This window comes from Sciurus vulgaris (assembly GCF_902686455.1).
Source record: "Sciurus vulgaris genome assembly, chromosome: 2".
Lineage (NCBI taxonomy): Eukaryota > Metazoa > Chordata > Mammalia > Rodentia > Sciuridae > Sciurus > Sciurus vulgaris.
In genome coordinates, this window is record NC_136462.1 from 49,932,681 (window position 1) to 49,953,478 (window position 20,798).

Consider the following 20,798-nt stretch of genomic DNA (forward strand, 5'->3'; position numbering starts at 1 on the left):
TACATGTTGTTACTCTGTTTGTACATGGAGTAAGGCATACCATTTGTGTAATCATATATTTATATAGGGTAATGTTGTTTGATTCATTCTGTTATTTTTTTCCCTTCCACCCCCCACCCCTCCCACCCCTCTTTTCCCTCTATACAGTCCTTCCTCCATTCTTGCCCCCCTCCCTAACCCTAACACTAACCCTTCCCACCCCCCATTATGTGTCATCATTGGCTTATCAGCGAGATCATTCATCCTTTGGTTTTTTGAGATTGGCTTATCTCACTTAGCATGATATTCTCCAACTGCATCCATTTGCCTGCAAATGCCATAATTTTATCGTTCTTTATGGCAGAGTAATATTCCATTGTATATATATATATACCACAGTTTCTTTATCCACTCATCAATTGAAGGACATCTAGGTTGGTTCCACAATCTGGCTATGGTGAATTGAGCAGCTATGAACATTGATGTGGCTGTATCTCTGTAGTGTGCTGATTTTAAGTCCTTTGGGTATAGACCAAGGAGTGGGATAGCTGGGTCAAATGGTGGTTCCATTCCAAGTTTTCTAAGGAATCTCCACACTGCTTTCCAGAGTGGGTGCACTAATTTGCAGCCCCACCAGCAATGTATGAGTGTACCTTTCTCCCCACATCCTTGCCAACACCTATTGTTGCTTGTATTTTTGATAATCGCCATTCTAATTGGGGTGAAATGGAATCTTAGGGTGGTTTTGATTTGCATTTCTCTTATTACTAGAGATGTTGAACATTTTTTCATATGTTTGTTGATTGCTTGTACATCTTCTTCTGTGAAGTGTCTGTTCATTTCCTTAGCCCATTTGTCGATTGGATTATTTGTATTGTTGGTGTAGAGTTTTTTGAGTTCTTTATAGATTCTGGAGATTAGTGCTCTATCTGAAGTATGATTGACAAAGATATTCTCCCACTCTGTAGGCTCTTTCTTCACATTACTGATAGTTTCCTTTGCTGAGAGAAAGCTTTTTAGTTTGAATCTATCCCAGTTATTGATTCTTGCTTTTATTTCTCGTGCTATGGGAGTCCTGTTGAGGAAGTCTGGTCCTAGGCCGACATGTTGAAGATTGGGACCTACTTTTTCTTCTATAATCTGCAGAGTCTCTGGTCTGATTCCAAGGTCCTTAATCCATTTTGAGTTGAGTTTTGTGCAGGGTGAGAGATATGGGTTTAGTTTCATTCTGTTGCATATGGATTTCCAATTCTCCCAGCACCATTTGTTGAAGAGGCTATCTTTTCTCCATTGCATATTTTTGGCACCTTTGTCTAGTATTAGAAAGTTGTATTTATTTGGGTTTGTGTCCGTGTCCTCTATTCTGTATTGATCTACCTGTCTATTTTGGTACCAGTACCATGCCGTCTTTGTTACTATTGCTTCGTAATAAAGTTGAAGTTCGGGTATTGCGATACCCCCTGCTTCATTTTTCCTGCGAAGGATTGCTTTAGCTATTCTGGGTTTCTTATTCTTCCAAATGAATTTCATGATTGCTTGCTCTATTTCTGTAAGGTATGTCATTGGGATTTTAATTGGAATTGCATTGAATCTGTTTAGCACTTTTGGTAGTATGGCCATTTTGACAATATTAATTCTGCCTATCCAAGAACATGGGAGATCTTTCCATCTTCTAAGGTTTTCTTTAATTTCTTTCTTTAGTGTTCTGTAGTTCTCATTGTAGAGGTCTTTCACCTCTTTTGTTAATTTGATGCCCAAGTATTTTTATTTTTTTCGAGGCTATTGTGAATGGGGTATTTTTCCTAACTTCTCTTTCTGAAGATTCATCACTTATGTATAAAAATGCATTGGATTTATGAGCATTGATCTTGTAACCTTTACTGAATTCACTTATGAGTTCTAAAAGTTTTCTGGTGGAGTTTCCAGGTTCCTCTAAATATATAATCATGTCATCAGCGAACAGGGATAGTTTGAGTTCTTCTTTTACAATTCATATCCCTTTAATTTCCTTGATCTGTCTAATTGCTCTGGCTAGAGTTTCAAGGACAGTGTTGAATAGAAGTGGTGAAAGAGGGCATCCCTGTCTTGTTCCAGTTTTTAGGGGGAATGCTTTCAGTTTTTCACCATTTAGAATGATATTGGCCATGGGCTTAGCATAGATGGCCTTTACAATGTTAAGGAATGTTCCCACTATCCCTATTTTTTCTAGTGTTTTGAGCATGAAGGGGTGCTGTATTTTAATGAATGCTTTTTCTGCGTCTATCAAAATAATCATGTGATTCTTAACTTTAAGTCTGTTGATATGGTGAATGACATTTATTGATTTTCAGATGTTGAACCAACCTTGCATCCCTGGGATAAAACCCACTTGATTGTGGTGCACTATCTTTTTAATATATTTTTGTATGTGATTTGCTAACATTTTGTTGAGAGAATTTTTGCTTCGATGTTCATTAAGGATATTGGTCTGAAATTTTCTTTCCTCGATGTGTCTCTGTCTGGTTTAGGTATCAGGGTGATATTGGCTTCATAGAATGAGTTTGGGAGGGTTCCCTCCTCTTCTATTTCATGGACTACTTTGAGGAGTATTGGAATGAGCTTTTCTTAAAAGGTTTTGGAGAACTCGGCTGAGAACCCATCTGGTCCTGGACTTTTCTTTGTTGGTAGGCTTTTGATAACCTCTTCTATTTCATTGCTTGAAATTGATTTATTTAAGTTGTGTGTGTCCTCCTGGTTCAGTTTAGGTCATTCATATGTCTCTAGAAACTTGTTGATGTCTTCGAGGTTTTCTGTTTTGTTGGAGTATAGATTTTCAAAATAGCTTCTAATTATGTTTTGTATTTCACTTGTGTCTGTTGTGATATTTCCTTGTTCATTCCGAATTTTAGTAATTTGAGTTTTCTCCCTCTTTCTCTTTGTTAGTGTGGCTAAGGGTTTATCAATTTTGTTTATTTTTTCAAAGAACCAACTCTTTATTTTGTCAATTTTTTCGATTGTTTCTTTTGTTTCAATTTCGTTGATTTCGGCTCTGATTTTAACTATTTCCTGTCTTCTACTACTTTTGGTGTTGGTCCGTTCTTTTTCTAGGGCTTTGGGCTGTAGTGTTAAGTCGTTTATTTGTTGATTTTTACTTCTTTTGTTGAATGCACTCCATGAAATAAATTTTCCTCTAAGTACTACTTTCATAGTTTCCCAGAGATTTTGATATGATGTGTCTTTGTTCTCGTTTACTTCTAAGATTTTTTATTTCCCTCCTGATGTCTTCTGTTATCCATTCATCATATAATAGCATATTATTTAATCTCCAGGTATTGGAGAAGTTTCTGTTTTTTATTCTGTCATTTATTTCTAATTTCACTCCATTATGATCTGATAGAATACAAGGTAGTATCTCTATCTTCTTGTATTTGCTAGCAGTAGCTTTGTGGCATAAAACATGGTCTATTTTAGAGAAGGATCCATGTGCTGCTGAGAAGAAAGTGTATTCGTTCTTTTTTGGATGGTATATTCTATATAAGTTGGTTAAGTGTAAATTGTTGATTGTGTTATTGAGATCTGTGGTTTTTTTATTCAGTTTTTGTTTGGAAGATCTGTCCAGTGGTGAGAGAGGTATGTTAAAATCACCTAGTATCATTGTGTTGTGGTCTATTTGATTTCTGGTATTGAGAAGGATTTGTTTGACATACATGGATGAGCCAATGTTTGGGGCATAGATATTTATGATTGTTATGTCTTGCTGATTTATGCTTCCCTTAAGCAGTATGTAATGTCCTTCTTTATCCCTTCTGACTAGTTTTGGCTTGAAGTGCACATTATCTGAAATGAGGATGGATACTCCAGCTTTTTTGCTGTGTCCATGTGCATGCTGTTTTTTCCCATTGTTTCACCTTTAGTCTGTGGGTATCTCTTCTATGAGATGAGTCCTTTGCAGGCAGCATATTGTTGGATTTTTTCTTTTTAATCCAATCTGCCAGTCTATGTCTTTTGATTGATGAGTTCAGGCCATTAACATTCAGGGTGATTATTGTGATATGATTTGTATTCCCAATCATTTGACTCATTTTTGTTTTTGACATGATTTGGTTTCTCCTTTATTTGACTATTCCTTTAGGCTAGTTCCTCCCGTTGCTGATTTGCATCATTGTTTTTCATCTCTTCCTCATGGCATATTTTGCTGAGAATGTTCTGTAATGCCGGCTTTCTTTTTGTAAATTCTTTTAGCTTTGTTTTCATGGAAGGATTTTATTTCGTCATCAAATCTGAAAGTAAGTTTTCCCTGGTATAACATTCTGGGTTGAATGGTATGCTGTTACTCCATGTATAAACAGAAACAACATGTATCCCGTTTGTTTACAATAAAAATAAATTAAAAAAAAAAAAAAGATTCTTGGTTGGCATCCGTTTTCTTTCTTTCACGGCTTGGTAAATGTTGTTCCAGGCCCGTCTAGCTTTTAGGGTCTGGACTGAAAAATCTGCTGATATTCTTACTGGTTTCCCCCTGAATGTAATTTGATTCTTTTCTCTTAGAACCTTTAAAATTCTGTCTTTATTTTGTATGTTAGGTATTTTCATGATAATGTGCCTTGGTGTGGGTCTGTTGTAATTTTGTATATTTGGAGTCCTATAAGTCTCTTGTACCTGGTTTTCTATTTCATTCTTCAGATTTGGGAAATTTTCTGATATTATTTCATTGAATAGATTGTTCATTCCTTTGGTTTGTTTCTCTGTGCCTTCCTCAATCCCAATAATTCTTAAATTTGGCCTTTTCATGATATCCCATAGTTCTTGGAGATTGTGTTCATGATTTCTTACCATCTTTTCTGTTTGGTCAACTTTATTTTCAAGATTAAATATTTTGTCTTCAATGTCTGAGGTTCTGTCTTCCAGGTGTTCTATCCTATTGGTTATGCTTTCTATGGAGTTTTTAACTTGGCTTATTGTTTCCTTCATTTCAAGGATTTCTGTTTTTTTTTTTTTCAATATCTCTAACTCTTTATTGAAATGATCTCTTGTTTCCCGTATTTGGTCTTTTAACTGTTGATTGGTGCGATCATTTAATGCCTGCATTTGCTCTTTCATCTTATCCTTCAATGCCTGCATTTGCTCTTTCATCTCCTTGTTTGGTTCCCCGATTGCTTTAATTATGTACATTCTGAACTCCCTTTCTGACATTTCTTCTGCTGTGCTGTCATCGGGTTTTATTGATATAGTATCTAGGTTTGTTTGGGACATTTTCTTCCCTTGTTTTCTCATATCAGTGGGCAGATTTCCTCCATTGGCTTATAGTGTCTATGTAGATTTCCAGTATATCACCTTCCAGCCTTCAGTAGCCTGAAGTCTTAGAGGAATTTGATAATGCAGTGCTTCCGAAGAAAGCTGCCCCTAGCCCGCTACTGGGTCCAGGGCTGAGGGCTGTTTCTGCTTGGAAATCCTCTCAGTGGGCGGTCCTGCTCCTAGAAGCTGGATATAGACAGGGCCTGCCCCTGCCTGAGGGAGCTAGGCTGCCCAAGAAAAGCCTCTCCCTGTCTGCCTTGGTCCCAGAAGCCACATGCAGGCCAGGACCTGCCAGTTGGTCCAGGGCTTGGGGTTGGCTCTGTGCGGAAAAGCTCCCATTAGGCAGGCCTGCTCCAAGAAGCTGGCTGTGAATAGCACCTGCTGCTGGAGAGAGCAGGGCTGCTTGGGGAAAACTCTCGCTGCCCTGCCCTGCTCCAAGAAGCTGCCCCTATCCGGGGCCTGCCGCCCGGGCTGAGCTTCACCGTGTGGGAGGGACTTGCCCCGTGGCTCTATGTTGGTCCGAGTCTCTCAATACCTCCCCTTCTTGAATCCTGAGTTCTGGAGCAATGGGAGATGCAGTCACCCTCTAGTCCACCATCTTGGATCTCCCTATACTACTCTTTTTTAAATGGGATTTTAGTGCTTCTCTAGTGAATTAGTATATGAAATCTTCATAGATTAAGTAGATTAAGCTTTTGTCATTGTTTTCCAATTATTTTCCCTAGTTTATTGTTTGTTTTTTAACTTTGGTAATAGTTTTTTATGTAGTAGTTTAAAATTTGCACTCAAATCTATTGATTTTGGTATCCTGTTGCTTTTAGGTGTAAAAAATTCTTATGCTGGGTATGGTGGTGCATGCCTGTAATCCCAGCAACTCAGGAAGCTGAGGCAGGAGGATCACAAGTTCAAAACCAGGCTCAACAATTTAGTGAGACTGTCTCAAAATAAAAATTAAACAGTAAAAGGCCGAGAACGTGGTTCAATAGTAGAGGGCTCCTGGGTTCAATCCCCATTGCCCCCCCAAAAGAAGAATCCTTATCATATCAGTTAATACTTACCTGTATTTTAGTGCTTTAACATACAATATTGTCTTAATTTATATAGTCTTTTTATTATGAATATTTTTTAAAAAATCATAGTAAAACATATGTTAATGTAAAATTTACCATCTATACACTCTTAAGTGTATAGCTCTCTAATACTAAGTATATTCAATTGTTGTACAAATAACCTTCAGCACTTTTCATTTTGCAGAACTGAAACATTGTATTCATTAAACTCCACCCCATCTCTTCCCTGCCTTTGTCACTACCATTCTATTTTCAGTTTTATATTCATATGGCTACAAGGGAAATCATGTATTTCTTTTTCTGACTGCTTTACTTGATTTAGCATAATATACTCAGATTATTCTTGTTATAGCATGTGTCAGAATTTTCTTCCATTTTAACACTGATTAATATGCCACTGTATGCAAATTCTGTTGCCTTTTTACTCTGTGTTCTTTTACTTTTTTTCTCATTAAAAATATTGTAACCATTTAGATGTCTTGGTATGAATCCAGAGACCAACTTAACATTTTCTAAATAATTGAGTTATTCATTTTTCTCCTCTGCTTATGTGTGAGGTTACCATCACCATAAATTCGTATCTCTGTATGTATGTATATGTCTTTTAATGTTTTCTATTTTATTCACTTTACCTATTGATACACAAGTAGTTTTTCTTTTTAATTTTTGTATTTTTTTTAGTTATATATGACAGTAGAATGTACTTTGATATATACATGGACTTAAACTACTCATTTTTGTGGTTGTACATGATGTGGAGTTACACTGGTTGTGTATTCGTAAATGCACATAGGAAAGTTATGTCTGGTTCATTCTACTGTCTTTCCCATTCCCATCCCCACTCCCTTCCCTGTCCAATTTGGTGAGCTTTCACTTTTCCCTCCCTCACCCACACATGCAAACATTCAGCCTTTGGTTTTTTGAGATTGGCTTCTTTCACTTAGCATGATAATCTCCATCCATTTACTGGCAAATGCCACAACTTCATTCTTCTTTATGACTCAGAAATATTCCATTCCATATATATCACATTTTTTAATCCGTTCATCTTTTGAAGGGCACCTAGTTGGTCCCATACCTTAGTTATTGTGAATTCAGGTGCTATGAACATGGATGTGGCCACTTCACTATAGTCTGCTGATTTTAAGTCCTTTGAGTGTATGCCGAGGAGTGGGATAGCTGGGTCAAATGGTGGTTTCATTCCAGGTTTTCTGAAGAGTCTCCATACTGCTTTCCAGCGTGATTGTACCAATTTGCCCTCCCACCAGCAGTGTATGAGTATACCTTTTTCCCCACATCTTCGCCCACATTTAGTGTTTTGTTTTCTTGATAATTGCCATTCTGACTGTAGTGCTATGAAATCTCAGTGTAGTTTTAATTTGCATTTCTCTAATTGCTAGTGATGTTGACTTCATATATTTGTTGACTAATTGTATTTCTTCTGTGAGTGTCTGTTCGGTTCCTTTGTCCATTTATTGATAGGATTATTTGGTTTTTGTTGTTAAGTTTTTTGACATCTTTATATATTGTAGAGATTGATGCTCTTAGATGCAGGTGACAAAGATTTTCTCCCATTCTGTAAGCTCTCTCTTCACATTCTTCATTGTTTCATTTGCTATGATGAAGCTTTTTAGTTTGATACCATTTTATTTTTTTGATTCTTTCACTTTTAAATTTTATTGTTCTATGTAGTTACACATGATAGCAGAATGCATTTTGATTCATTGTACACAAATGGAGTGCAACTTTTCATTTCTCTGGTTGTACACGACGTGGAGTTGCACTGTTCCTGTAATCATACATGTACATAGGGTAATGATGTCTGTTTCATTCCACTATCTTTCTTATTCTCTATCCCCTCCTGTCCTCCCCTCCCCTCATTTCCCCCTACACAATCCAAAGTTCCTCCATTCTTTCCTTACCCCAACCTCCCTCCCCCATTATGTATCAGCATCCACTTTTCGAGAAAACATTTGGCCTTTGGTTTTTTGGGATTAGCTTATCTTGATTAGCATGATCTTCTCCAACTCCATCCATTTACCTGCAAATGCCCTAATTTTGTTTTTCTTTATGGCTGAGTAATATTCCATTGTGTGTATATACAGCACAGATTCTTTTTCATTCATCTATTGAAGGGCACCTTGGTTGGTTCCACAATCTAGCTATTGTGAGTTGAGCTGCTATAAACATTGATGTGGGTATGTCACTGTAGTATGCTGATTTTAAGTTCTTTGGGTATAGACAAGGAGTGGGAAAGCTGGGTCAAATGGTGGTTTCATTCCAAGTTTTCTAAGGAATCTCCATACTGCTTTCCCTGGTTGCTGCACCAATTTGCTATCCACCAGCAATGTATGAGTGTACCTTTTCCCCCACATCCTCGCCAACAGCTATTTTTGCTTGTATTTTTGATAATAGCCATTTATTGATTCTTGATTTTACTTCTTGCACTTTAGGAGGAGTCTTCTTGAGGAATTCAGTTCCTAGGATGACATGATGGAAAGTTGGGCCTACTTTTTCTTCTAGTAGGCACAGGGTCTCTGGCCTAATGCCCAGATACTTGAACCACCGTGAGTTGAGTTTTGTGCAGGGTGAGAGACAGGGGTCTAATTTCATTTTATTACATATCGATTTCCAGTTTTCCCAGCACCATTTGTTGAAGAGGTTGTCTTTTCTACAATGTACGTTTATGGTTCTTTTGTCTAGGATGAGGTAACTATTTATTGTGTGTTTGTCTGTGTCTTTTATTCTGTACCATTAGTCTTCGTGTCTGTTTTGGTTCCAGTACCATGCTATTTTTGTTACTATAGTTACTATAGTAAGATTTAAAGTCTGGTATTGTGAATGTTCCTGCTTCATTTTTCTTGCTGAGGATTGCTTTGGCTATTCTGGGTCTCTATTTTTCTAAATGAATTTCCTGAGTGCTTTTTTTATTTCTATATAGAACGTCATCAGAACTTTAATAGGAATTGCATTAAATTTATATAGTACTTTTGGTAGTAGGCCATTTTGACAATATTAATTCTGCCTATCCAAGAACATGGGATATTTTCCCACCTTCTAGGTTCTCTTCAATTTCTTTCTTTAGGGTTCTGTAGTTTTTATTATAGAGTTATTTCACCTCTTTTGTTAGATTTATTCCCGAAATTTTATATTTTTGAGGCTATTGTGAATGGGATAGTTTTCCTAATTTCTCTCTCAATTGATTCATCACTGATGTATAGAAACACAGTTGATTTATTCAATTAGTTTTTCAATACATGTTGAATATATTTTTGGTAAAGTCTCTTATTTTTCTTTTTTGCATTTTTTGGTCTGTTTTCTCTTCTGGGCAAGCATTAGCTACTTATATTTATTATTTTAACTCATTTGGTGTCTGCTGATTGTTTTATGCTTCACCAGTGTTTTAGTTGTTTTTTCTTTTTTTCCTGTGTAGAGTATGCTTCTTTTGTTTGTATCTCTACAGGGCTGGAGAAAATATTCTTTAAAAATGAATCTATAAAGAACATTTCAATGACTTTTGACTCCCTCTTGAGGAAGATAAAGATGCTCTTAATTTCTTTTGTCATCTTTGTATGGAGCCTTGTATTATGGGTTCAGTTATCATTATTGATAAGGATTTTTTTTCATTAAACATTTGTCTCCCCAAAATCTCTTGTATTTACTTTTCTAACATTTTATGATGAAAATTTTCAAACATATAGCAGAGTTGAAAGACATGTGAACACTCACAGACCCATCATCTATATCTGCCAATGTTGTACATACCTATACATTGGTCCAGCTATTAATCCATCTTCTGTACATACCTTTACCTGTATCCATCTATTAAGTCAACATTTTTATTTGAATTTCAAATTAATGTTTTGCATTCATCTTTTACACAATACATATAGCAATTATTTTTACATGAATAGTTTTCCATGGCATTATAAACTGCCTTGATTTTTAATATCACAACTTATCTATCCTTAAATTCTTTCTCTTTATCTCTCGTTTCATAGGAGTGTATCTTTCAGTAAGTTTTAAAGGAAGTGTACACAGAAGGTATTTTTTCTGACCAATACTATTTCTGAGAATGTTATTTGTTGCTATTGCATATTTTCAGCCTTAATGTTTTCTTAACTATGCTAACTCTTGCCATTTATCTAGCAAATGTCTCTCCTTATTTTTCTTTCCTTTGAAATGAATTTCAAATTCTAAATGAAGTCTTTTGAGGATATATGTATGGGAAGAAGACCCCTATCTCGAATTACATTTGAACAAATTGGGTGCTGTTAACTGCGTATTAAATTTCGTTTTTTACAAATTTTTGTCTAGGAACTTTTTTCTTTTTGTTCTTTTCAAAATCTTTAAAAATGAGAGCTAAAGGAGCTTACTAAAATGAAATAACAAACATATGAATATGTGTTCTGTGACTTGCCATCTTAAAAGGCAAAATCCTAGAGTATATAGCATCTTAATGTGTCTTCTTTTAGTGAAAGATTATGAAGTAAGATTGTGTTTTACTCCTTCATCCCTTTCTTTGTTTTTATTTCTACTGCTGACTGTGTCTGTATTTTAGAATTTTAGACCTGGTACCCTAAAGTTCTCATTTATTATTTATACTAGGCCTCCTTCCAAGAAGAATTTGAATCTTTAGACAATAAAAAACACAAATACAATAAATCATTAAAACAATGGTAAGATTTTTACAATAAAACAGTAAGGGATAATTATGTATTAAATCCAGAAAATACTGCAGTTGGTCATAAAACAGCCAGAGCCATCTGGAGCAACTAGAAATAGCAAGATGACATTTTTACCATGTTATCATTATGTAGTAAATTATAACATACAAGTTAGGATGCCGATTCATCCATAGAGAAAATATTTTCCTGGTTGTAAATACTGGAAAGAATTTTTTGTATTGTTTTTTACATAGGGGGTCAACATAAGAAACAATGTACTTGATCTTGTTTCTGCTCAAATGATGATAAAGTTCACATGTAGTTATCTTTCAACAAAAACCAAAAGCACACTATTATATCATATAAAGATGGCTTTGGTGTGCCAAAATGACATGCTCTGGATATAAAACTTTAAAAAAAAATTTTACTGGATTGATTATACTCACCCCTTTCAGGGAGATATTAGTTTCTCTTTTTAGTTTGCTTTTAGTTTTTGGCAGACATTTACATGAGAATAGCTGGACTTTTGATATCTGTTGAATGAGTAAGTATATCATAATAAAAGGCTACTATGAATTCATTAACAAAAGTGGTCTTTTGTTTTATTAATAAAAGCTATCTGCTAACATTTATTGAGCATTATTTTGTGTCAGATGCTGTGTTATCATTCATATAAATTCATTCTAATGGTTTGAAAAACTAGGATGTGAGTTCCAGGAGGGCAGAAAGGTCTTCTGCACTGGTGTTGCTATCGAGCCCCTCTACTGGAAAACTATGACTTTTTTCCTGTGTTATTAATAAGTATCTTCTGGGGAGAGAATTTAAAACTATGTCAGTGTCCTGTTCTTCATTGTATTTTTGCATTCCAGTTTTAAAATTCATTGTCTGAAAAAGCTATTACTATTATGGTTGGCAGCTGTATCTTAACTCCATTATTTCTTCTACATTTATTAGCTGGTATACAAGTTTAAGACAGAACTTTCTTGTTTATCAATATGAACTCCTGAATTCTTGTTTTATTCAATGATAAGTTACTATCAGTTTGTTCAAATTGTCCCTGATTTGGTCAGTGGAAGCCCCCTTCATTCTGACTCCTATGTCCTTTTGACATTCCATCATTCTTTAAATTTATCCTGTAGCACAAGATGTTCTCAGCCACATTCCTGGAATCAGCCATTTCTCCAAGGAGTTCAGGTTCCCTTTAGTAAGAAATTGGATTTGGAAACCAAGATCTAGGGGTTAGGAGTACTTGTAGTTATTGGAGTGTTCTTCTCAATTCTCTCTCTGCTGACAGAGCTAAAAAAATAGATATAGAGGTATAAAATATATATATATATATATATATATGTACATATACACACACACATGTGTGTGCATATATATGCTTATTCAATAATATGTGAGTGGGAAAATATTGCTCAATGAATATATTTTATGCAATTAAAATATATTTAAGCTATTAAATTTATGTATTTATTTGGTATTGGCAATTGAACCCAAGGTGTCAAACATGATAGGTAAGCACTCTGTCACTCTAACACTGCACTATGCCCCCAGCCCTGTTTCTGCTTTTGTTTTTGTGTTTGTTTTGAGATGAGGGTCTTGTGGGTCTCCTAGTACTATAAATCTTGTAAATCACATTTAGAGTATGTTTGTTTCATAATGAAATCATAATTATATCAGTTTACACTTTTTAAATAATCCAGTCATAAAAATGGATGTATTTTAGAAGCATTCAGATTTATGTTCATTATTAAGTTACCTAAGTTGTCTTTATTTAAATATTTATCTTTGACATCAAATAATGAAGTACTATCACCTATAAATCTGTTAATCATTTGAACAACATACATAATATTAAAGGTCTCAGAGTTTTGTCATATGTATTTATAGCAAAAGAAGATTTCACTGAAGCAGGAAATTACCTAAAAGGAAGTGTCATCACTGGAATTTATTCAGAAGAAGATGTTTGGATACTGTAAGTTTATCACTCTTCTAATTTGGGGGAGAAAGAAGCTATGCATATAGTATGTTGCTTGTCTTTATTCTGTTGATCTAGGAAGGTAGCGCAGCAACATAAGTAGATTTTTTTTCCTTCTATAGAGATCTAGGAAATTCCAGGCTATTAAGATTTAAATATATATAGGTATGTGTGTGTGTATATGTATGTATGCGTGTGGAAATATATCTCATAGGCCATAGCACCCATTGGGGTAATCTTAGATTCATATTTTGTCCTCCTATGAAAATTTTCCTCTTTGGGTTTGAATGCAGTTTGAGTTTTTTGGTGCTGTCATAGTTTTTGAGAATTTTACTTCTTTAACATTCAAGAGGTTTTTTTTTGTTTCTTTTTTTTTTTTTTGCCACTGAAATGTATATTTTTTAAAAATCACTTTTAGCCACTTAAATTGCTTTGTCTGCAGAAAATGAGGCTCCTATGGATTACCAAAATATTATAGTTGCTTTTACCATTTGGATATGAGGTGTCCCCTTAAAGTGTCTGTGTTAATGCAGAAATATTCAGAAGGGAAATGATTAGATTATGAGAGCTGAAACCTAATCAGTCCTTCCAGTTTGAATGGACTAACTGGGTGATAACTGCAGGCAGGTGTGGTGTGGCTGGAGGATATTGGTCACTGGAGACATGCCCTGGAAGTATTCATCTTCCCTGAGGCCCCTTTCCCCTTCTCTCTCTGTTTCCTGGCTACCATAAGCAAAGTAGTGCTCTTCCACTGTGCCCTTCCACCATGTCTCTTCTTGGGCCAAGAGCAACAGAGTTGGCTGACCACAGACTGAACCTCTGAAACCATGAACCAAAATAAACTTTTTCTTTTCTGAGTTGTTCTTTTCAGGTATTTTGGTCACAGTGACAAAAAACTGACTAACAAAGTTGCTGTAGAGAAAAGGACTGAATTGCAAATTTGGAGACTATTATTAATACAATGACATTCTACATTAATGGTTCACTTTGGGGTACAAGTGGACTGGTTATTAAATCCAAGCCATTTTTCTTTCTTATCTTCTGACTATTATATTCCTAATTGTGATTTCCAAGCTTAAAACTTTCATCTTAAACATTGCTTTTGATGACACTTTTGTTTATTCTGTGAGATCAATAATTTTTGTATATACTGAACTAGGAGACTTGTCCATCTGATAATGTATACCAATTGCTATTCTTTATTGTTATACTGTGCATTTAATTATAGTCCATAGAACTAGACTGGTAGTTTACAGAGTGTTTTGTTTATAATCACCTGGTCTACTAAGAGATTCCTGTAGGTGATCTGAAGACTGGGCTCACTAACCTCTATAATATCGTAATGTCTATACTTTGTTCTGGAATGAGTTAAGTTTTTATATGTGTGACTACCTTATTGATAATTTCCCATAAAACATTTTATGTATTTTATTCACAGAATTTCCTTTCAGATTTTGTTAGCAAAAATGGTAGGAAGGTGGGTTTGGGCTCTTGTCTCAGTGGCAAAAACACACATTTGCTGTCTGGAGTACTTTATTTTAATTCAGTGTCTACTATTTATCACTTTGTGAATCCTTTCTTTGTAAAATGGGGTGTTAGGGACTACTTTAGGGAAATATTCTGAGATTAAGTGAAAACATAACTAAGCTAGTACATTGCCTGGCAAATATAGGTTTGTCGTAGGTGCCCAACTCCTTAGTGGGGCAAGCATTCCAAAGGGGCCAAGAGCCTTGCAGTGCATTCTAAATCCTACTTAGACATATTCTTTTCTTTCTTTCTTTCTTTCTTTCTTTCTTTCTTTCTTTCTTTCTTTCTTTCTTTCTTTCTTTCTTTCTTTCTTTCTCTCTTTCTCTCTTTCTTTCTCTTTCTTTCTCTCTTTCTCTTTCTTTCTTTCTGTTTCTTTCTTTCTCTCTTTCTTTCTTTCTCTCTTTTTCTTTCTCTTTCTTTCTCTATTTCTCTCTCTCTCTCTCTCTCTCTCTCTCTCTCTCTCTTTCTTTCTTTTCTTTCTTTCTTTCTTTCTTTTTTCCCATCCATTGCATGCTAGGGGCTATATCGTCAGCACTAGACATATTCTTGATGAGTAAGTTGTGTGGGTGAAAGAAATCTGTCTAGATTATTATCCGTTGCTTTCTATTAATTGAGGTTGTCAAGGCTCCTGAACTTCCTCAGGTAATTTCACATAGAAAATGAGTTTGAGAATTGAATTAATTTTTTCCTTGGCAGTTCAGCTTTTCATTTTTTGCCCTGTGCTGTGGCTTGCCAGTCTGATTTTTCATGTTTTCGATGACCTGCTGTATTTTGGCTGTGAACTTAAATACTACATTTCTCCACAGGTCAAATAAATATGCTGCAACTCTTCCAGCCCTGCTACTTGCTAGACACAAAGAAGGCAAAATTGAGAGCATTCCACTTGCTAACACCCATGTGCAAGACATGGTTCAAATAATAACAGATGCATTACTGGAAACATTTGTGAGTATATTTTATAATAAGGTTATTTGAGATAAAAATCTAGATCAATTAAAGATAGTATACAGTAGTACACAATTTTCTAGTTTTGGGTAGCACAGAACACCATATTTTGTGGACTGAAGATTAATTGGGTTGCTTTGTTTTGTTCACTCATTATGCATGCAGCTTTTCTAGTCCACTGCCAAAAGTTCGCATGTTTTGTGGAGACTAGTGTGGCTGAAGTCAGTTGAAGTTGAACTCGTTACAAAGCAAATAGAGTCTAAAAAGTCAGACTACCTGGTTCTAAATTCTTAAATCCTTACTGGCTCTATGGTACCCTCTTTACTCCTAAGTTTCCACATGTGTAAAATATAGGTCATAGTAGCACCTGCTGAAGAGAGTTACTGTGAGGACCAATGAAGGTGTGCATAGTGCTTTGTGGACTGTGTTTGGCCCATGGTAAATATTCAACAAATGTCAGTTACTATTTATATAGTTTTAAAACCAACTGTCTTATGAAAGGCCTTTTCTAATGCTTTACTTTGTTTAATAATGGCATAGCAGATATAACCTGTACTACTTGATTTCAGTTGTTTTGCATTTATGTTAAATATAGTTAGAATATTATAAATTTATACTTCTACTTTGTGTGTGTGTGTGTGGTGCTGGGGATTGAACCCAAGGCCCTGTGCTCGTGAGCCAAGCACTCTGCCCACTGAGCTATATCCCCAACCCACTACTACATTTTTAAAGTGGCACAAGGAGCACCATTATAATCAACTAAAATGTTGAATATATAATCTTCCCATTATGATGTTTGTTATCATAATTATCTAAATGACAATACATTGAAGCTCAAATAATTGATAGTAGTCTTTAATAAATCTGTTTCCTTGATTTTTGTCCTCTTTTCCCCCATCAAAACTACAAGTTATAATCAAGTCATTAAGTTAATATTTTCAGGATGTAGTTTCCTAAATGGTTTATCAAAATAGTAACATTTTTGTTTTAAATGACATTATTAAGTAAATATTCCCTTACATAGTATTGGAACTTTAGTTGTTGTTTTTTTTTTTTTTTTTCTCAAAAACAGCAAAAAGTAATGAAGAAAATTAGAATCAACCATAGTTTCTCTAAATTTGAGAACATATTTCCCCATATTTTAAAAAATTGTCTTTTTTTATTAAGGATATTTCAAAGAATGTAGATAAGCATATTGATTTTAATATCTGTATTCTGTTGTACTGATGTTCTGTAATTTATTAACCAATTTTCTGTTGACACTTAAGTTGTCTTCTTGACATCTCAATCTTTTCACCTGACAGTTACAGGAAAGAGCAGCATTCATCACCAATCTTGCTTTTCAGAAATTCATATTCCAGTTAGTTACCTTTCTGAAAACAGGCCTTAACCATGTCACTAATCTGACACAAAAATCTTCTCGGTATTTGCCTGGAGTAAGAAAACTTATCAAGGCATTATCCATCTAGTCTCAGCCGCATTTACCTCTTGCAGTCTTAAATTGGGTACCCTTTATCTCACTGATCCCAGTATTGTTTGCTTTATCACCTCTCTCTCCATCTGTAATCCCTGCTCAAGGACATACCTCGTCTTTCAAGAACTTATTCTTTATACAAGGCCCAGCTCAAATATCACTTCCTAAAATCACCCACTAGCTCCTGTATCTTGTTTTTTTAAGCTTGTTTAATTCTGAACCCATAGATTTCCTTATTGTCATACATGAATAATATTTTCAAGGATCATAGCAGTTTGAATAATCAACTGTCTCCTCCTCTAACGTAACTCTTTGAGGGTAGGGAAGTATCTTCTTTCTTTATAAATTCAGCACCCAGCATAACATCTTTAACTCTGTACCTCTCAATACATGTTTGAGTTAAGCAGGGGTGGCTCAGTAAGATCTGTCAGTATTTAGGAGTGGGATATAACTCATGTGGAAGATTAAAAGATGATAGTTTACACAAGAAGCCAAAAGAGAACAATTTGGGGGAAAAAAGAGATCTAAGATTTAAGCCATGGAAAAGGATGATGTGAGAAAATTTTGAATATAAAGCATAATGGAACCAAGATGAGAATTGGCAGAGAGAAACCATTTTGAGAACTAAGTAGGGAAAGGTATATGCCAGAGTTTGATATCTGAGGATGAAATAATATTGTACTCAGAGATTGTTGACACAATTAAAAATATAAAATTGTTCATGCGAATTTTTATGGAACAGGAAGCTGATGAGCAGAATGCCTGCCTTCTAGGTTTGGTTCCCTCCTGCTTTTAGCTCTGGGACTTAAGCAATATGGCTTCTGAGTGTGTGTTTCCTCATTTGTCATCTGGGTCTTGCTTGTGTGATAGGATATGATTTGTCTAGCTCACAGATATAGCCAGATGATAAAATAATAAATGTGGATCAAAAAGGGAAAACGGTAGAAGGTGTCACTATTTGTAAATCATTGCTGTTTTTAATACTAAATATGTTAGCATTGTTCATTGTTCTTTCTGATTCTTTTAGCTAACAACCTGGACAAATTGTCTTCTACAGATACATTTAAAAAATAGTTACTATCTTTTTTTTTTTTTTTTAACTTTGTGATATTTTTATTATATGCATTTCAATTTGTAAACAGCCAACATTGTTAGTCTTTCTCTTTATGGTATCTAGATATAGTATAATGTTCAGAAAATTTTTTTTTATTGTAAACAAATGGGGTACATGTTGTTTCTCTGTTTGTACATGGCTTAAAGGTGTGTAATCATAAATTTACATAGGGTAATGTTGTTTGATTCATTCTGTTTTTTCCCCTTCCCCCCACCCCTCCCACCCCTCTTTTCCCTCTATACAGTCCTTCCTTCCTTCATTCTTGCCCCCCTCCCTAACCCTAACTCTAACCCTAACACTAACCCCTCCCCCCAATATGTGTCATCATCATCCACTTATTAGCGATATCATTTACCCTTTGGTTTTTTGAGATTGGCTTATCTCACTTAGCATGATATTCTCCAGTTTCATCCATTTGCCTGCAAATGCCATAATTTTATCACTCTTTATGGCTGAATAATATTCCATTGTATATATATACCACAGTTTCTTTATCCATTCATCAATTGAAGGATATCTAGGTTGGTTCCACAATCTGGCTATGGTGAATTGAGCAGCTATGAACATTGATGTGGCTGTATCTCTGTAGTATGCTGATTTTAAGTCCTTTGGGTATAGGCCAAGGAGTGGGATAGCTGGGTCAAATGGTGGTTCCATTCCAAGTTTTCTAAGGAATCTCCACACTGCTTTCCAGAGTGGCTGCACTAATTTGCAGCCCCACCAGCAATGTATGAGTGTACCTTTTTCCCCACATCCTCACCAACACCTGTTGTTGCTTGTATTCTTGGTAATCGCCATTCTAATTGGGGTGAGATGGAATCTTAGGGTGGTTTTGATTTGCATTTTTCTTATTACTAGAGATGTTGAACATTTTTCCATATGTTTGTTGATTGCTTGTAGATTAGTTACTATCTTTTAATAATAAAAATGGTAAAAGGCTTAGAATTCAAATTCCTTATTAAATTCCTTCTTAGAGTTACTTTAAACTCGAAAAGTTTGACTTCTAGATTTATTTTAGCATATTTTTAATTATTTTAATTATGCCCCCAAATCCAAAGTCTTAGAAAATGTAAAATTTTATTAATTTTTTTAAGTAATCATAGCCAGGTGCAGTAGTATACCCCTGTATTCCCAGATGCTTGAAGCTGAAGCAAGAAGAGTGCAAGTTCGAAGCCAACCTGGACAACCTAGCAAGACCTTGTCTCAAAAATTAAAAGGAGCCAGGAATGGTAGCTGCACTCTGTAATCCCAGCAGCTCAGGATGAGGAGGCAGGATGGATAGTGAGTTCACAACCAGCCTCAGTGAAAATGAGGCGCTAAGCAGCTCAGTGAGACCTATCTCTAAATAAAATAAAAAAATAGGGTTGAGGATGTGGCTCAGTGGCCAAGTGCTCCTGAGTTCAATCCCTGGTTACCACTCCTTCCCCCCCAAGAAAAAAATTAAAAGGAATCAAGGTGTAGCTCAGTGGTGGAGGACTTATCTAGCAGGTACAGACCCTGGATTTGATCTCCAGTACCCCCCCATAAAAGAAAAAAAAATAATAATAGACATTAAAGGAAAAGATTGTGTCTTTGATTCTTAATCAAAAATTTTGTTAGAAAAAAATTTTATTAGAAGAAAAATATAAGAATTTTGTTTGTCACATGTATATTGATTAATATGGTACATATTTTAGCATATGAAATTATAAGTATTAAATTAACTTATTCTCAATGTCTAATAGTAATTTTATTTTGAATATAACTCATTAAGATAAATTGAGATTGAATAAACTCTGGAGAGTCGTAGTTATTAATATGGTACAACCTCTAAGTGAAAGTGTTTCAATTTTATGAAGTTAAATTGTATGAATGATTTGAATGTTTTCTATTTTTTGTATTATAATTCCCATGCTTTGGGTTTTTTTTTTTTGTTGTTGTTGTTGTTGTTGTTCTTCTTCTTCTTCATCATCATCATCATCATCATCATCATCACAGCCAGAAATAACTGTGGAAAATCTTCCTACTTATTTAAGACTTCAGAAACCATTACTTATTTTGTTCAGTGATGGCAGCATAAATCCTCAGTACAGAAAAGTAATATTGACACTAGTGAAACAGAAACACTTGGATTCTCTTACTCCTTGCTGGTTAAATCTGTAAGTATATTTTCATTTGTTTATATATAAGAAATAGAATATAATTATTGCACTTTCATAATGAAAAGAAACTCTCTAACTTTGCCTTTGGAGTTACTATTAATGGGACCAAATATGTTGTCATGGTACTTTAGTAACTAAATTCCCTTAGACAAGGTCCAGGTTGACTTGTGTCAAATTGAATTTTATTCTATAGTGTGTGTGTGTGTGTGTGTGTGTGTGTGTGTGTATGTGCACGTGCTTGTGTGTATGTTTGTGTGCTCCTGGAAATGGAACCCAGAGGTGCTCTGCCACTAAGCCACAGCCCCAACCCTTTTTAAATTTTATTTTTAGATAGGGTATTGCTAAATTACTAAAATTGGCCTCAAACTTTTGATCACCTTGCTTCAGCCTCTGGGATAACAGGCATGTACCACCACTCCTGGCTACAATAAAATAATCATTTTAAAGTAATCATTTTTCTGATTTTGAAAGTATTCGTACATTGGAGAAAAATTGGCAAATACAAAAAAGTAAGCATTGTTACATTTTGACTTTTTCCTGCACTTCCTTTCTCTGTATTTCTGTATTGTTGTAGTCCAGCCATAATGTTATGAAAGGATTTCAGTGCACCCATCAGCAGTACTTGG

General features: G+C 35.1%; 1 protein-coding gene across 1 annotated transcript in view; it reads left to right on the forward strand.

Moving 5' to 3' along the window:
• The window catches only part of TXNDC16 (thioredoxin domain containing 16), a 126,489-nt gene that overhangs the window by 84,435 nt on the left and 21,256 nt on the right, over positions 1–20,798 (forward strand). Inside the window, 3 exon segments of the mRNA XM_079121664.1 lie at positions 12,884–12,968; positions 15,305–15,443; positions 20,009–20,169. Of these exon segments, the coding sequence (XP_078977790.1) occupies positions 12,884–12,968; positions 15,305–15,443; positions 20,009–20,169 (385 nt within the window).